General features: G+C 56.0%; 1 protein-coding gene across 4 annotated transcripts in view; it reads left to right on the top strand.

Annotated features, from left to right (window-relative positions):
• The window catches only part of PRDM11 (PR/SET domain 11), an 85,073-nt gene that overhangs the window by 56,859 nt on the left and 9,796 nt on the right, over nucleotides 1-18,418 (top strand). For 3 of the 4 annotated variants that reach the window (XM_086677612.1, XM_086677613.1, XM_086677611.1), the window contains exons 5-6: nucleotides 2,844-2,911; nucleotides 17,666-17,853. In XM_086677612.1, coding sequence (XP_086533738.1) covers nucleotides 2,844-2,911; nucleotides 17,666-17,853 — 256 coding nt within the window. Of the gene's footprint in view, nucleotides 1-2,843; nucleotides 2,912-6,821; nucleotides 7,244-10,240; nucleotides 12,493-17,665; nucleotides 17,854-18,418 lie in introns of those variants that run through there. The other variant, XM_086677614.1, reaches the window with a different exon arrangement.

Genomic DNA, 18,418 nt, shown 5'->3' with positions numbered 1-18,418 from the left:
CAGGTCATGATCTCACGGTTCGTGAGTGTGAACCCCACATCGGGCTCTGTACTGACAGCTCAGAGCCCGGATCCAGCGTCAGATTCTGTGTCTCCCTCGCTCTCTGCCCCTCTCCCACTCACGCTCTCTCTCTCTCAATCTCTCAAAAATAAATAAACATTAAAAAAGATTTAAAAAGAAAGAAAGAATAAAATAACCATTTAGGATTTGTATCAGGAATAGGCTTGACTCTGAGTAACTGAGATTCAAAATAACAGCAGCTCAAGCAAAATACGAGTTACATTTTTCTACTATGAGTACATTGAATACATTTTGGGGCCGATGCGGTGGCTCTGCCTCAGTAAGTCCCCGGGGAACCAAGCTTGATCCCAGCTCATCACTATCTCAGTGTTTGGATTATCCTCATAGTCTGGTGAGTTGGTAGCTAGAACTCCAGCCATTACGTCTGCATTCCAGGCAGTAGGATGGTGGAAAGGCACGTATCAGCTGTTTTTTGAAGAAGTTTTCAAGAAGCTGACACATGACACTTCCAACTATATCCTATTGGCCAGAACTTAATTAATGGAGAAGCCAAGAAACGTATTCTGTTATTACACGTAGCCAAGTGCCCAGTTAGAATCCAGGGGTTCTGTTACTGCGGACGAAGGAGGCAACAGATAATGAGGGATAATGAGCAGTCTCAGCCTTCGGATCCTTGAGGAAATGAAGGATAACACCCACTAAAAAGAACAAAACAGTGGATTTTTGTTTGTGTGTTTGAATTTCAAACCTCTGCTCTTCGAAAGATATCATTAAGAGGATGAATAAACAAGCCTTCGATTAGGAGAAAACAATTTGTAGGTCATATGTCTGATGATGGACTTGATCCAAAGTATATTTTCAAAAAACCCTCAAAACTCAATAATAAGGAAAAAACAACCAATTTCAAAAATGGGCAAAGATTCAAATATCTTCACCGGAGAAGATATGCAGCTGACAAGTAAGTGCACAAAATGATGTTCAACATCATTAGTCATCAGAGAAATAAAATTAAAACCACAAGGAGATACTGCTTCATACCTATTAGAATGGCTGAAATAAAAAAGACTGTTCATGCCAAGTATTGGCAAGCATTGGACCAGCTGGTGGGTCCATAGGCTGGTGTATGGAAATATAAAATGTTGCAGCCACTTTGGAAAACACGTCAGCAATTTCTTAAAAGTTAAACGTATACTTTCCACGTGACCCAGCCATTCCACTGCTAGGTATCTGCCCACAGGAAATGTGCATGTCTACAGAGAGATTTGTAACTGGATTCTCATAGCAGATTTATTTGTAATAGCTGAAAACTAGACACAACCCAAATGTCCATCATTAAGTAGATACAAAGGCAAATTGTGGCACATCCAAACAATGAAATACTACTTACCAGTACAAAGGCGTGAACTCGGATGCGCCCATCAATATGGACAAATCTCAGAATTGTGCTGAGCGAAAGAAGCCAGACATGGCTTCTATTTGATTTCATTTGTGTAAAATCCTAGAGAACACAGAGTAATTTTTAGCGACAAGAAGTAGCTTGCTGGTTGCCTGTGGACTGGGGATGGGAGGTATGGAAGGGGGCAGGAGGGGAGGTTCTGGAGCACAGAGACACTTAGGGGTGATGGATATGTTTGTTTTCTTGATTGTGGCAGTGGGTGTATACATTTGTCAAAATGTATCAAATGGGTACATTATATGTCAATTATACTTCAATAAAACCGTTAGGAAAGGAGAAAAGGAATGTGGCATTATGAAACAGAGTGGAATGAACAAAAGGTGGCTATGAAGATGCTGGGAATGAAAAATACTCATTGCATTAAAAGTTCTCATTTAGAAAGGAAGACCACAAAGAAAGGAAGAAGCTTAATATGTGGATAAATTCTCAACTAGACACAGTCAAAGAGAGAATTAGTGAATTGGAGGAGAGTTCTAAGGAATAGTCCCAGAGCACTGCCAAAAAGAGAGAGAGAGAGAAACAGAGAAAGGTAGTTAAAAGACATGAGGAATACTCCTAAATATGTTTCCTAGAAATCCTACACGAAGAAACTGGAGACAGTGACTCAGAAGCTGTATTCGTGAACGTAAGAGTTTTTCAAAATTTTCGAGAATTCAGGAAGTAGGTTTTCATCAAGTAATTAGCTCCTCGAGTAATGAGAATTCTAAGAAAATAAATCTCCACTTCAAAACCACAGAGGGAAATTGCAGAAAATCAAAAATGAAGGGCAAGTCTCACATTTTACCATAGATGGCCGACCCACAAAGGAACAACAATACGTTGCTGAACAGCCTAGGGGCAGCCTTTTGGGCGATCTTCCAGGTGCCGAAAGAAAATAAAACAACCTGCTTAGAATTCCAGACCCAGCCGAACTCTGATTCAAACGTGATGAGGAAATAGGACATTTTCCAGGAGAAAAGAGCCCGGCCCAACCCTGAGGCTGTTGAGGATTTAGAGGCTGGCAAGAGGAGGAGCCCTCTCACATCACAGGTGCTCCGTCATCCGGTGCTGGCCTCTGTGCCTCACAGAAGCTAGAAGAGAGAAGGGGGGCTGGATCCAACTTTCATGGTGGCCGTGCGTGGCTACTGGAAATGCTGCTCATTGGCCCCGTTGCTGGGTCTGTTATCAGCACAGGAGAGGAAGATGGGATTCCTGGCCCTACCTAGGGTTTCATCCTACAGCAGTGGGGGCATTGTAGCAGGAGGGCAAGAGGAGGGGAGGGGAGGTAGCAGACGGGCCAGGCCCCTGACCCTGGTGTGGGGAGGAGCCCAGGGACACGAGAGCCTCTGCAGGGCGGCCCCTTCTAGACTCTCTCTCTGTCTTCCAGATTGTGGACAAGAATAACCGCTACAAGTCCATAGATGGGTCAGACGAGACTAAAGCCAACTGGATGAGGTGAGTCCTGCTCTCTGCTGCTGATTTCCCGGGAGCCTTGCCCAAACTCTGGAGAGGAAGCCAAAGGAGTGTGCTGGGCCTCTGCGGTCCCCAGCGGCGGAAGCCCCTGAAGGCCCTGGGACTGCCGTTTGCAGGGTTTGGGATGTGTCTAGTTCTGGGGGACCCTCTTGCTTCCCCGGCCTTCCATCGGGGGGCTCCGGAAGAGGCCGGTGGGTTACAAGGACCCCTAGAGGCTTCACATTTGTCCCTGTGTCTGGAGTACCCAGGGCCCCCAGCTCCGGGCAGCATTCCCACCAAGGAGGGGCCCCCCTCCACCCAGGATCCCTCTCAGAGGGCAGACTCCTGACATAGGGGTGCAGGGCTGATCCCACTACAGCTGCCAACAGTTGTTTAAATGGCCTCCGTGGGAAAGGAGGCTCCCAGCACAGTCTCAGCTCAGTTTTGGATGGCCCTTGCTGCCCAGGCGTGAGTACTTTCAAGAGTGGTTTTACAGCGGTCTGGTGTTGGGGACGGAAGTTTGTGCCAGAAGGATCCTTAATGGCCAGAGAGAGCAGGAGACTGGCCCAGGGTCACCCAGGGGTGGCTGCGCTGAGCCTCTGGAACCGAGGACCCAGCTCACGGCTCTCCTTTTGGTTCCATGCCATTGGCCTGTGCGGTGTGCCGGGGCCCGGCCCAGAGGGGTCTGCGGGCCGTGTGAGGGGTCAGACTGGTGTTGGTGCCTTGCCCAGGAATGGTGACAGGATCTGGGTTGGGAGGGAAGGGAGGTCTCGGATGGCCACACGCGGGGACACCGTGGATCGGGCCTCTGTCGGCGTTTGCGCAGTTGTGTGACCCGTGGCGGCTGGGGGGTGCAGGAGAGGTTGTGTTTGGAGGGAGGGCAGTCAGAGACCTCCTGAGAGGGAGTTTGCCATATTTAAACTCTGACACCTTCTAAGCAAACAGGGAGAGAAGGTGCTTTGCACTGGGGAGTCTATGGTGAGGTCTGCTGTCCCCTTCCCTGGAGCCTTACTGCCCCGCCCACCTGTGCTCCCCACCCGGGAGCCATCGATGGCAGATGCAGGGAGGATGGCGAGAGGGGCTGCGGTTTACCCTCTTCGGAGCACAGTAGATTTGTTCTCTTATTGTCGGAGGAGCTATTCTCATTGCCACTTAACAGGTGCAGAAGCAGAGGTGCCCCGGGGACAGGTGAGCCCCTGTATCATAGTATAGGGATGCACACTCCCTCCCTCCAGCCCCCTTTCACGTAATCGGGTCAGCCACTGCCCTGAAAGTGGCTCCAAGAAAGCCCTGGACACCCTTCTAACTCCTTCTCCCTGACCACTGGGCACCGATCAGCTCGGCACTTGCATAGCAGACCCCGTAACTGGGTGCCCTCGATGGATTTGCCCTCCCAGTCCTCCCAGGACTCACACCTTCCACCGTGGAGATTGGTTTTTCCTAATAAAGTTGTTGAATGAAGAAGGCACAGACAATATGGTGCGAGGGCCCAGACCAAAGAGGAGGGGGCCTTGGAGATGGGCCTTCAGAGGGGCCACGTTTTCATTTGAGGGCACTGTGACCAGAGACACGGAAGTGGGGACCAGACCCCTGGCCTGGGCTCCTATTCCCTATTGCTGCGTCTGGCTCTAGACAAGCAAAGGAGAGGGTGTCTGGGCGCAGTCTAGTGCCAGGCCTTTCTGCACCGCTGCTTTCGAGACTCTAGAAGCTTTGCCGACGAGCTGGTTCTGTTCCACACTCCCCCCCCCCACCACTCTGATCTTTCAGCCTGGGGGCAAGGCTTTCCCACAAGCCCCAAAGAAAGACACCATCTGAACTAACTGAGCGACCATCTGATGCCCCTGAGATTCTGACTTAATTGGGCTGGGGAGGAGCCCACAGTTATCGGTCTTTTTTAAAGCTCTCCATGGGGATTCTGATGTGATGTGCCGCTAGGGTGGAGAACCACTACCCTGTACTGATCTTCATGCTACAGTGGTAAACTGAGGCCCGGGGCAGGGCGAGATCTTACTCAAGATCACGAGGACGCTGGCAGAACCAGGACTTGAATCCGCCCCTGGACTTCTGGGCCGGTGTTCTTTGTGCTCGCGCACAGGGCCCAGCCAAAGCATGGCCTCCTGGACTCCGTGTGGGGTGGGTTCAGCTACTGCTGCCTTGCCGGCATGGGGTCTGTCCGATTCCCATTCTGTCCCAGCTGCCAGCCCTGTTCCAATGCATGATGGTGCCAGGGTAGCTACAGGTGGTGCCCCCCCCCACCCCCGCCCATCTCATCTAAGACTCAAGGTGTAGGTTGAGGTTGGGTACGCGGTTTGTTGCCGTGGAGATGTCCCTCTGGTGGTGGTTGGAGGGGAAAGCCGGTTCATCCTGGGAACCTGCCTTCCCCCTTAGGGTATAGCTTCCTTCCGCTGTATAGCTCATTCCGCTTTGCAGACGCTTTCACTTGTACGGTTACAACCTAGGGGCTCGTGGATGATTGAATGGAGTTGGTTAGTGTTTTGAAACACTTAAGTGGTGGGCCGGGGAGAGAACGGGCGTCAACGTAATGAGGGTTGACTTGGTGGCCTCCCTACGCCAGGTGCTCTACATCCGTGTCATCGGTGGTCTGAAACCGGGGGCTGTTTTGCTTGGGGGCACTTTGGGGTTGTCACATCAAGCCAGGGAGGCTGATACACATCCTAACTACCCAGGATGTCCGTCCCACTCACCCACAAAGAATTTTCTAGCCCCAACTGCGAATAGTGGTGAGACTGAAAAACCCCCATGACTTCCTCCTGGCTGCCCTGGGAGGTGGCGCTAAAATCACGAGCCTCATTGTCTAGACGGGGAAGGGGGTGGGCACCAGAGGCTCAGCCCCTAATTCCAGGTCTGTCTGAGTGCAAGGCCCGGACCACGGTCCCTATCTTGGCCGGGTAACAAAGCCCCGACCTTCCTTTCGCCTGAGCCGTGGCGTTCTGGGTAGGTGACACGGAGAGGTAAAGGCTGAAGGATCTCTGTGCCCCTAGCCCCCTGCTGTGGTTTTGGGGGCGGCTGGAGGAGTGAACGGGGCTCCAGTTTCCCCTCCATGTGTTGGGTTCCTCTCTTGGGTTGCTCTTGCTCAAGCGGCCCCTGGCTCCTCTGTTCACGTGGAAGCCAAGGTCACCCCTGGTCTCCATCAAAAGGGAACTTGTCTCCCGGTGGCTGCTCACGGAGCGCTCGCGTCCTACCCACGAGCTGCCCAAAGGTCACCGCAGCTCGCCCCGAAACGAGCTGACCCCAGCTGGAGGGGAGCCTACACCCACATCCGGCGGAAGGCGGGGACGGGGCCTGGGGAGGACTTGGAGGCCGGGGAATGAGACAAAGAGAGCCGCAGGGCAGAAAACGCTTTCTGTGACCACACCCTAATCGCTGGCATCGCCCGGCGAGGAGATTGAAACATCCCCCTGTTTCAGTACTCTTCCTGTGAGCCATCTGTAACGACCTTGGCCCGGTCCGAACCCCAGTAAGGACCCTTTTTCCCTCTTCGGGGCTTTAACACTCTTCGTCACTCTGCTTTCCCCTCTCTGGTGACAGCCCCGAAGGTGGGGTGGTTGTCCCTCCTGACCCGGCTGGGGAGAGAGGCCGGGAGGGGCTGAGCCAAGCGCCCCGGCTGCCGGGGCCAGCCAGGGCCACCCAGGGCCACGGCAGGGCCCGACACCGGGCCGTCCGGCGCGGGCCGCGTTTCCACCCACTCCGCCGCACCTCTGCTGCCCGCCTGCCCTCTGAGGAGTAGTGGAAGGGGCCTCTCGCTAGGAGGAGGGTGTGGTGGTGGTGAGCAGGCCAGGGTGCCCGGGTGCCTCCTGGCTCCCCAGCTGGGGGCCGGCAATTAGGAAGGAGGAGGACCGCCCGCGCTGACGGTCATTTACCCAATTGTGCTTTGTGGGATATTCAACCCAAGGAATGTGGCGCCCCTGGCTGAGCGCAAGAGGAAGCCCAAGTTCTCCAAGGAGGAGCTGGACATTCTGGTCACGGAGGTGACCCACCACGAAGCGGTTCTCTTTGGGAGGGAGACCATGCGGCTGTCCCATGCCGACAGGGACAAGATTTGGGAAGGCATAGCTCGGAAAATCACCTCCGTCAGCCAGGTGCCCCGCTCCGTCAAGGACATTAAGCACAGATGGGATGACATGAAACGGAGGACCAAGGACAAGCTGGCCTTCATGCAGCAGTCTCTGTCGGGCCCCGGGGCCGGGGGCCGGGCCCCCGCCATCGTGCTCACTGCCCACGAGAGGGCCATCGAGTCAGCGCTGCTCACGGCCCGTTCTGGGCACAGCTTCCCCAGGGCGGAACTGGACGGCACCGACAGCCCCTCGACCAGCTGTGAGTACCACCTGCCTCCCTCCCCGGGCTCCCGCTGCCCAGCCTCCTCCTCCCCTGCCGTCCCCCCCTTCCCTGGCCTTCTCCTGTCTCTGTCCCTCTCCGTCTCGTCCAGTCTTCCCATGCACCCTTCCCTCCTTCCCCCGCTCTGTCTTCTCCACCCCTTTCCGTTCATTCATTCTAGAATATTTCCTGAACTCTGTGCCAGGAGCTGTGCTAGGAGCTGGGAAGACAGCGTTGTATATAAATCCTACACGGGCCCCGCTCTGGGGTTGTCCCTAGACTCGTGGGAATAAACAAGCTTTAAGTCATTGTACAAGGACAGTTGTAATGAAGGGATGAAGGGCGAACGCCGGAAGTCCTGAGAGCGGGGCTGACGACCCGGGCCACCTGCGCAGTGTCCCTGGGGCCCTGCACGTGCAAGGGCACCGTGCGGGGGGTTCATGCTCTGCTGTTGGCCTCCTGAAATTCACACTGGGTTTTGAACACGGTGCCCTGTATTCAAGTGTTGCATTTGGCCGTGCCAGTTATGTAGCAGCCCTGCCTGAGAGCAAGGGGGCCGGGGAGCTGGCTGTCCTCGGGGGCCGGGGAGGGCCTCCCAGGAGTGACAGTTGCACTGACTTGCGAAGGGTGAGTAAGAGTTAACCAGGCCTCGGCATGGGGCGCCGGGAGGGGAGCGGGGAGCCTCCAGGCTGAGAACTGCATGTACGAGGCCCCCGCATCAGGAAGGCGCTTGGCACGTTCCAGGACAGAGAGGAACCAGGGAAGCCCAGTGTAGCAGGCGTGGGGGAGGGGGTGCGGGAGGAAGCCAGCCAAGTCTTCAGGGCCCAGGCCACGGAGGGGGTGGGGGGGAAGATGAGTTCCTGCTCTCTCTCTTCCTAACCTCTTCATTTCTGTGTTCTTTTCTGTGCTTCTGCGCCCACTCCTCTCTGCCCTCTGCCTCTTTCTCCCCCCTTCTAAGGCTCTCTCTCAGATCTCTCCGTCTCACCAGGTTCCCTCCCTGTCCTTACCGCCCCTGTGCCCTTCTCCACCCCTCTTCTGCTTTATTCACCTCTGCTTCCCGTGACCCAGGATGGACTTGGATGCAGGGGCCTGACTGTGGAATCTCCTGGCCCAGCAGGCTGCGTAGTTGGGGCTGTGGTTCCATCTGGGACTCCCCCGAATGGGGAGCGGTCGAGACCCTTCTGTGGTGGGACTGCACCCCCTTCTCCCCACACATCCCCCCACCTTCGGCCCACGGTCCCAACGGGAGTCTGGCCTACGATAGACGGAGCAGGGCAGGAGGACTGCAAGTCAGCGGCTGGCCAGCCCGGGGAAGGTGGTTCACAAGGACCCCGTCTTCCCTCCCGCGGCCCTCTGCTGTTGGGATGGGGATCGCACTAATTTCCTGTTTGGCTGGGGCTCCTGACAGGTGGCCCCTCAGAGTCCGTTCTTCAGGACTGGGAAAGGAACGGAGGCCGTCTACTCTGACTCCCTTGCTATGTAGATGAGGCAGATAAGTTCCAGAAACAGAGGTGCCCCCCCCCCCCCCCCAGCTAGATTCAGAACCAGGACTCAAGCCCAGGTCTGCCAGCTCCCTACGAATTGGCGTTGTGCTAAGCTTCAGGGTGATTCCACCCACTTAGGAGAAAAAGACGGGGGCCTGACAGCCAGGGCCGTCCGTTCCCTAAATCCTGCCCTGCTCTCTCTTCCATCTCCCCAAGAAGGTAATGAGGTTACCAAATGTGACCTGGGCTGGGCAGGGGGCCCGGGACCCCTCCACCGCAGACTTGGCCGGGCCCCCCTTTCCCGGCCGGTCGACCAGCTGTTACAGCACGAGGCCAGGGGCTCTGTGGAAGGAGGCCCTGGAAGGGGGGTCAGGGGGAAGCACCATCGCCTCGGCCCCGCTCACTCCTTCTAGCCCTGCCACGCCAGAACGGGTGTCCTGGGATCCCCGGGGGGCTGGCAGCTATCCCACCAAGCGCGGTTATGAATCACTGGGCTCTTCTCGTGCTAGCCCAAAGGGAGGCCCTGGGACCCTGGGGAGGCATGCATGTGTGCGGCTGGGGACGAGATGAGTCAGTCTTCTCGGTCACCTCCCCTGGGGGGGTGGTTCTGAATTTAGCCCCTCTGGTGCAGGCAGGGAACCTGCATACTTTTTATTCCTGCCGTGGGAATCAGCTCATAACCTTGCTCACAAGAGAGCCAAGGTCTGGGTGTTGCAGGGGCCCGGCCCCTCCCTGTGACTGGCCGTCTGTGTGGTGGTGCCTCGCAAGCCTTCAGACGCTCCCGGGTGAGAGCCTTGCTTCTTCCCTGGGCGGCCCGCCTTGGGGGTCTCGGGGGACATCAGGACCCGCTGCAGAGGTGGCTCTCCTGCTCTGTGCCCTCCAGCCGCGTCACTCCTTTCCTATCCCTTGCCTCCCGACTCCAGACTGCCCCGGGGCCTGTCCCCCTCCCCGTGACTTAAAACTGCAGATTCTAGCAAGGCCACGAGGTGGCCCAAGCGAGTCAGACAGAACTCCGAGTGCCTTTTGGCGGGTGTCACTCTTCCGGCTTTGCCAAGCTCCTTCGTGTCCGTTCTCTTGTTTAATTTTCTTGACAACCCTGTTAGGCGGGCAAGCGGCTGGGTAGATCAAGACAGAGAGGTTGTGATCTTTGCTCTGCAGAAACTGAGTCACAGAGGGACGAAGTGAGCGAGCCGGTTGACTTGCTGTCACTGGGACTGGTGTCTCCAAGTCCCCCGACCTGGGCCCTCCCGCAAGCGTGTTGCTGTTCCCGTGAAAGGAAGGGGGCCTGGGCAGCGCTCACCCTTGTCCCCCGGGGTGCCGGGCCTGCACACCTTCAGGGATTTGGGGAGCAGGTGTTTGTGGGTCGGTGCAGGGGAGCAGGCAGGTGCTGAATTAGGCTCGGGGGTGGCCGGGCAGGGGGATTATAGGGCGACTTGGGGGGGGGGCAAAGCCCAGAGCCGCCCCCTTTCTCTCTGTTGTAATCATTTGCCCTTCTTTGTTTCTATCCCGCAAGATGATGAAGATGAGGAGGCCCCGGGGCCCTCGAGGCAGCCTCTGCGGGTGCCCCGGCAGCGGTCACCAGAGGAAGAGGCCCACCTGGCCAGGCCTACCCTGCTCCGCTCATCGTCCTCCTCAGACCAGTCCGAGATGGTGGGCCCCAAGCCAGAGGCCCTATCCCGGCCCTCACCGCAGGCCCAGGCTGCCTGCAGGACCCCTCGGCCGCACCCCAGCCCGCCCGGCACGGGCCTTGACTGGCAACTCCTCCATGCCTACGTCCGGCAGACCGAGGTCCTCCAGCAGTTCTGCCAGGAGCTGGTGACCGTGCACCGGGACATGGCGAACAGCATGCGTTCCATCGGCCAGACCGTGGCGGAGCTGACCGGCCGCGTCGGTCAGGTGTGCCAGACGCTGACGGAGATCCGAGACGGGGTCCAGGCATCTCAGCGGGGGCCAGACGGGGTAGCCCCCGCGGGCTCTACCCCTCAGGTCGAGGCCCCCCCGGCAGAGCCCCCGCAGGCTCCCCCGGCGCCAGCCCCCGCACGGACTACCAGGTCTCGGAAGAGAAAGCACAACTTCTGACCCGGCCGGTCTCCAGTAGGAGGAAGAGAGACGGGGGTGGGGGGACGGGTGCCTGGCCTTGCGACGGGAGCCAGTCTCCCGTGTCCGGGACCAATGACCCTTGTAGGATGCTGGGGAGGCGGCCACCTCCTCCCCGAGTGCAGGCCAGCTGCCCTGGGCTCCAACGGAGTGTGTACTGAGCCCCGCTCCCTCGTCTTCGGCAGATGCTGAAGATGCAGGGAAAGCGACCTACCCGATGCTTGCTTGCCCCGGGGCGTCAGCCTCCTCTTGGTCCGCACCCACGGCGGCGAGCCTTGCGGGGAAGAGGGGAGCAAGAGGGGGGAGCGCCTGAATGGACTCCTGCTTGCCGACCGCAGGGCTGCCACGGCTGCCTCCCACGCCCTGATTCCGCTGCTTCCGAAGGGGGCGAAGCTTGAGGACGGGCAGGGGGAGCTCAGCCCTTCCGGGAGGGGTGCGTCCTCCCCTTCCCCAGGGCTCTGAGTGCGGCGGGTGGTGCCCCTGCCTTGGCCTTCCGCTTGCCCTTGCGGTGCGTGTGCTCAGCTGCTGTGCTTGCCTTTTGTGGAAGGGGATGGCGTCGGAGGAAGGCGAAGAAGACTCCCCGGAGTTCTTAGAGAGAGCACCTTATGCTATGCTTTCCCTGCATTTGCAGGTGTGTGGTCTCAGTGGGTTCTCAGGACAGCCGGAGAGGCAGCCAAGCCGGGTATCGTTGTCACCGTTATTACTGCCATCACCTGCATTTCCTAGATGATCAGTGACACGACAGTTAGTTGGCGGGGCGGGGTCGGGGGGGCGCCAGGACTGGAAGCCAGGTCTGCGGATTTGTCCAGCTCCCCTGTCAGAGGCCAGATCGGGAGTCGGGAGGGGTACCGCGCCTCGCCTGCCCACGCCTCGGCTCTCCTGGGTGCCGGTGGGAGGCAACGGCAGCCTCCGGGCGGTGAATCCACCCACCCGGCTCTGGCACTAAGGCTAACGGCCGGGGTGGGGGGGGCGGCTGGGGAGAGGCAGGGCCCAAGCCTCAGCACCCACAAGGTGACTCCTCTTCTGGCGTCTATAAGAACCCAGCAAGGCTCCCGTGCCACCCAAGTTCCAGCATGCCTCGCCTCCGCTTGCTTGGGCTGCAAATGCATTAGCTACACATATCTCTAGCTTCACGTTTCATTTCAGAGTGTGGGGGGAGAGCCGGGTTCCTCGAGTCCCGGAGGGAGGTGGGGGAGGTAGTCACAAGCTTAGCTCTGACCCAGGTTGTAGCTCGGCTCTGTGTCCTCTTTGCTCCCTGGCCTGAGGCTGACCCTAGCAGAAGCTCCCCTCCCCCGGCCGGCCCTCCATCTATCTCCCCCACGCCTGCCCCATAGAGCCCGAGTGGGGGCTGGGAGGACTGCCGTACCCAGTGCCTGCTGTGGCTGTTCCTGGAGTGCTGCTTCTGAACCCAGACCGAGCTTGGTCCCAGGGAGAGAGCTCGGAGGGCAAACCGCTAGGTCCCCGTGTCCTCAGCCTCCATCGCCCCACTCTGTGGTCCTCTGGGGGTTCCTGCCACCCCAAACTGAACAGTCCCCAGTCCGACAGCCCAGTGGCTTGATTATTGCCTGGCATTCCCCTGCCCTCCCAATGCTGGAATCAAAGATTGCCTTCCCAAGTATTTTTGTTAAGACGGCAATAAAAAGAAATTGATCTCACACTTGGAACACACCCAGTCTCCAGGATCTTTCTTTGGTGTATATTCTCGTTCTTCGCTTCCTGTGAAAACCTCAAGGCCCCCAGAGCAGGGGTTAGATGATGGAGGGAAAGCATGCTGGCTACAGGGGCTCGAGTGCCCCTGCCATTTCCGGGATTCCGGAAGCACTCAGGTGCCCCGTACTCGGCACCAGGCTAGCCCTGTAAGGAAAAGAAAGGAACCCGTGAGCTGAGCGAGATGAACAGCCACGTCTGAAACCACTGAGCTGTATTTTATTAAAGTCTTTGCACAGTGAGAGTGAGATGTTGCTAAGTGAATTTTTACCTTTTGTTCCCTGGAAGAAGTTAGGGGTCCTGGGGGGGGGGGGGGGGGAATCACTATTTCCGGCAGGAGGCTCCAGATGGTCAGGGGCTATCCATTCGCCAAGTGAACTTCAGGGACCACTCTGAGGCGTGACCTTTTTTTTTGGACACCTCCCCACAGATCCTAGTATCCGTCTGTCACAGGCAAGACCCTGCCCACAGAGATCTGAGGCTTTCAAAGTAACCAGAGTGGCTCCTCTGGGTCCCTTTGGGAGTCTCCTTAGAAGACAAGGGCCTCCTAACCTGTGAGTTGCCCTGGCTTACTGCCAGTCACACAGAGAGCTTCTCCCAAGCAGGAAACCCCCACGTCCTGACCAGGGATCTGTCCCCTCTCTGGAAAGTTCCAGCCTGCCTTTGACCTCTTGGAATCCAGGTCCTCCTCTTCTGTTCTCGGCCGAAAAGGATGGCCATGGAAATCAAAATTACTCGATTTCCACAAGAGGCAAAGATCCTGTGAAACCAGGCCCAGGATCTTCTCCAGCAAGGTGTAGGTACTGACTGGCCTTTCCCTCTGGTCCTGGGGAGGGAAGAGATCAAGTTGGAAGCAAAGGGGACAGAGAGACGAAGAGCCTATGAACTTCAGATGGAATTTCATTAGAGTCTTTTTCTAGGCTTCAGTGGGGGACTGTGGGTCTAGCACATCAAAACAGGAAGGGGAAACTGAGGCCAGTGGACGGAAGGCAACGGGCAACCAATTTCAGCTTGAGATGGGGAAGTCCCGCCTAAGAATCCGAGGCCTCCAGCCGCACTCAAGGCTGGCTGCGTGACGTTCTGTCAGCGTTTGGGTGGGTGGGTGCATGACCCAAAGACCCGCCCAGCTCAGAGACCTAAATGCACGGGAGAAAACAGAGCCCTGCCTCTTCTCGGTCAGTCTTTCCCATTCCTGCCTCCGTGAGTGGCACATCTTCCTCTCGGTCAGAGACCTACCCCCTGAGCAGGAATGTCTGAGCCTGGCCTTTGTCTGCCCCCACTCCAAAAAAATGGATGCCCCGTGGGTTATTTTCTCTCTTCCGTTGAAACCCATAGTCATTTCCTGTCCCAGCTAGAAAATCTGGTGCATTTGATAAGGCACAGTGGGTGAGGTCGAATAAGTGGTCTCTTAGTGCCTGTCTATCCAATTCCCAAAGCCAGCAAGGAGCTCAGAATAAAAATAATCCATTATCATCATGAAAACTTCAGTCCAGAGAGCAGCTCCCGCTCCCACCCACCCCCTCGATTGCTTCAAAGGTTGTCACCTCTGTGGGTCTGATTTGAAAAGCTATCAGATGAGCTCTTGCGTTCGTAGAGTGCCCTGTGCCAGCCATTGTCCACCCTCCTTCCGGCATACTCTGTGCCTTCTCTCCAACGAGGTAGTGACCTGGAGACTCAACAGATCCAGGGACCTTCACTCCCTAGAAGCTTTGTCTTCCAGGGAGGGCTCTTGCTTGTCTGCAGCCATGAGATGGGACAGGCGTGGTTCTTCATGAAGGGATTGTTGTACCGGAACGGGATTCTGGGAGTGGATTAAACCCCTGGGTGTCACTGCAAAGTACTTAAAAGAGGGAGAGCGAATTCCAGGTAATTGGTGTTGAGACTTAGCTGCCTCCATTGAACACCTCGGGGGAGTGGGTTGTTACCATTTGCTGAGAGGTGCCATAGATATTATATTTCAAAACGACCAAATACAACCAGGTGCTGAACAAATTTTGATCTGTTTTGGGAGACTGTGATTGATGCCAGAGAAAGTAATTCTCGCTTTTAGAGCTTGATGATTGTTTGCACGGCCAAACCAGAGAAGAGCGTGTCTTTCCTTGTGCTCTGTGATCCAGGTGATTCTTGTGAGGAGACAGGCGAATGAGCAGTTTGCCTTCTGAATCCAGGAGTAGGAAAGTTTGGGTCTCCCCCAGTTCTGTTCGATGCTAGCCACAAGTCTGATTAATTTTGGATGTCGAACCCCAGGCTCTCACTAAACTGGGGACTGGAAAGTATTTTGCACATTCAGAAGGAATATCAGATCCAGAGAAGAGCAGACCCCTGCAGCTGGAGAGCTGCAACTCAGAAGGGTCCGTGTGGAAAGACCGCCCTGGGCCAGGGGTCCTCTTCTTCTCCCCACCCCCAAGTTCTTGGTTTGCGGCACGCCTGGGCGTCGCGGATATCACGGTATTGTCTTCACGGCTCAGGGAGACCGATGCTCATGTCCGATGCTGACAAGCACACAGATGCGTTGATTTAGTCTCTGGACACAAGCAGGTTCTGGGGATCTAAGCGCCATGCATCCTGCCCGTGTGACCCTGGCAGGGTGGAGTTCACGACTGCTTCTCTCAGAGCGGGTGAGGCAGCAGGCGCTCATGTTTGCACTGCTGCCTCCCTTGGCCTTAGCCCCGCAACCCCGGGGTCTGTGCTGCAGCCTGTTGTCAGGTGGATTGGTCCCTGGACTTAGTGGTTCCCCTTATAAGGTCACGGCCTCCTCCAGGGCCGAGTAGAACGGAGGCTACAGGGGACTATCCTTGCGAGTAGAAAGAACGGAGGCTACAGGGGACTATCCGTGACAACGGGCACGACATGCTCCAGGGGTGCTCTGCCCGAGGGGCCAGGAATGTAGACTCACAATGCAGGCGGCCACCGCGACCGCCACCAGTACTGAAAGTGGAGTTCGTGTGTCTTTTCTTGGGGGGGGGGGAGGGGTAACTGTAATAATTGCTTAATAAGGAAAACTTGGAAATTACAGAAAAACTTACAAAGTAGATCCACCTGTAATGGCCAATCACTGTTAAAGCATTGGTATATTTCCTTCAACTAGTTTACCAAGCCTTGTTTTTAGAGCATGGTTGGAACTATAGAATAGATAGCTTTCAGCCCTCCTGTTCTCGCGTTGCATCCTATCAGGGCCCTTTTTCCGAGTCACGAAAGATCCCTTGAAAACACTTTTCTATAGATGAGCCATTCCATCGTACGAATATGCCGCGGTTCGCTAAGCTGTTGCCCCGGTATCGGACGTTTCGGTGTTTTTTGCTTTCGCGTTATTGTAAACGATGCTACAGCCAGGGCGGTGGTATGCCGAGTCGTCCACTCGGTCTGCATCTTATGGTCCTTTTTAAAATTTTTCAAAAATTGCCACAGGATGCACATACCATAAAATTTACCATTGTAACCATTTTTTGAAGTATGCAATTCAGCAGCATCAATTTCACTCGCGTTGCGGGGTCGTGACCACCATCCATCTCAAGACCCTTTTCGCCTTCCCCCACTGAAACTATATACCCATTACACGCGAACTCCCCGTCCCCCCACTCCCCACCCTGGCCCCTGGCAACCCCCGTTCTCCTTTCTGTCTCTGAATTTGTCTGTTCCTGCAAGGACCTCATATAAATGGGATCCTACCGTATGTGTCCTTTTGTGATCGGCTCACTTCGCTTGGTATGTGTCTTCAGGGCTCATTCGCGGTACAGCGTATATCGGAATTTCCTTCCTTTTTAAAGCCAGGTAATAGCCATCGTATATGTATTCCACATTCCTTTTATCCACGTATCCATCAGCGGGCATGGGTCGCTCCCACCTGCAGACGGTTGTGAATAATGCTGCTGTGAACACGGGTGTACGAGGCCATATTGCCAATTTGCTTCCCCAAGGCTTGTGCCCATTTATTCTCCACCAGTAGTCTGGGATACACTTTTCTAGCCAATGTGGATATTATCATTACAAACGGAGAGAGGGAGAGAGGGAGAGAAATCTGTGCCAAAGAGACAACGTGCTACTTGCCGTTTCTTTCCTTTGGAGTGATGCTGAGTGCTTTTCATTTGCTCGTGACCCATTGGGATTTTCCCCCGTGAATGATTGCGTACCCTGGACTGCTCCAAATACCGTTCTCTGGGCGATGCCGGTCAGTCCGACTTTGATTCCTATCCTGGCTTTTGAGACAAACCATAGCATGAGGAAAAGAAGTTTATTTTTTATGACGAATTTCCTGGATGCTCGCGTGGTGTGGATCCTTAAGACTCCAGTTTCCTCTTGTCCTTTTGATCTCTCCGCCTCTGCTTCTCTGTAGGTGTTACATCATCTCAGCTTTGGAAGGGGGCAGGTTGGATGTTGGAAATGTCATTTCAGGGAGCGGGGGTAAGGGAGAGATTCTGAGGGTTTGGCAGAACTTTAAAGGTTATCTGGGCATGGCTGGTGCTTTACATGCCCACAGAGGAGCCGTGAGATCTAGTGGGAAAGACACAGACCTCAAAGCTCCATCTCCCATTTATTCGCTGTGTGACCTCAGGCGAGTCACTTAGCGTCTCTGAGTCTTAGTTTCCAGTCGTTGCTAACCTTCTCTTGGGTCTTATTTCCCTTCGTCTCCTGTCAGCATCGGGCACCCACTTTTTAAAGACATTGATCTTCAGCATTTGTTAATTGGCCTTCGGGGCGCCGTTGTCACATGGGTTGTTTCTTCTAGGCTTCGTGAAATCCTGGAAACAGTCCAGGAATCCCACACTTAGCGCCATCGGAGGCCTGCAGGTGTCTGGGGGTCCCTGCGGTTAAAATTTAGCCAAGAGCGAACGACATGGCCTTTCGGTTTGGTAATCGTTTTTATATCTGGTGTTGAATTTTTGTGCTTACCAGTACATGGGAGGTAGGCAGGGCGGCTGTCATCCCTAGTCTCAGAAAACAGAGACCCTCAGAGGGTCGGAGGCTTGCTCGAGGTCGCACAAAACTGTGACGTTGGGACGAGGGACCGGCTCTAGCTGGGGTCCCGATCCCGGACAGGCAGCTGTCCTTCGACTTTTGCGCACGCCCCTTGCCTGTGGACCTCTGACCTCCACCGAGTGGCCCGTGCATTCTCACCTGTCCCCCTCGCCCCCAGGTACGTGGTCATCTCCCGGGAAGAGAGGGAGCAGAACCTGCTGGCGTTCCAGCACAGCGAGCACATCTACTTCCGAGCCTGCCGGGACATCCGGCCCGGGGAGCGGCTCCGGGTCTGGTACAGCAAGGAATACATGAAGCGTCTGCACAGCATGTCCCAGGAGACCATCCACCGCAATCTGGCCAGAGGTGAGTCCCCACCCGAGGTGAGGGCCACGCCCGCCACCAAACACAGGGGAGGCCAGGAGTGCTTCTCTGGGAGCTTCCTGAGAAGACTGTTGGGGAATGCAGTCCAGTGGCGACGGGGAAACCCAGAGGGACGCGGGGCGGGGGACGGACTGTCTGCGTGTGAGCGGCGGCTCTGGGCGGGGCCGCAGACCCTCCAGGGTGCTGTCCTCCCTCAGAAACCCTGGCGCAGGCATCGGAGAGTATCCGGGAGAGAGACAGGGCCCCAAAGCCACGCGCATAAGTGTAATCAAAGTTGGTCCTCTTTCTCCGACTCAAACCGATGGGAAGGTGCTACAACCCGTCCCTGTCGCAGTGATACTAACATTTGCTAAGTGCTTACCACGTGCCCAGCGGCGGTTCTGCGGTGTTCACCTACCTCGTAAGGGTGCGGTGGGAATTAGCTAGGTAATGCGCCCATTTAGAGCAATGCCCACCTTGACCACTGTAAGCCCTCAGTTGGAAACTTTTGAGGCTGACCATCCCGTGTGGCTGATCATCCCCCAGCTCACCAGTGTAGAAACTGAGC

This window comes from Puma concolor, chromosome D1, assembly GCF_028749965.1.
Source record: "Puma concolor isolate L17-30 chromosome D1, mPumCon1.1.hap2, whole genome shotgun sequence".
Taxonomy (NCBI): domain Eukaryota; kingdom Metazoa; phylum Chordata; class Mammalia; order Carnivora; family Felidae; genus Puma; species Puma concolor.
The sequence above is the reverse complement of the archived record's forward strand: the minus strand, read 5'-3'. Positions and strand labels throughout refer to the sequence as shown.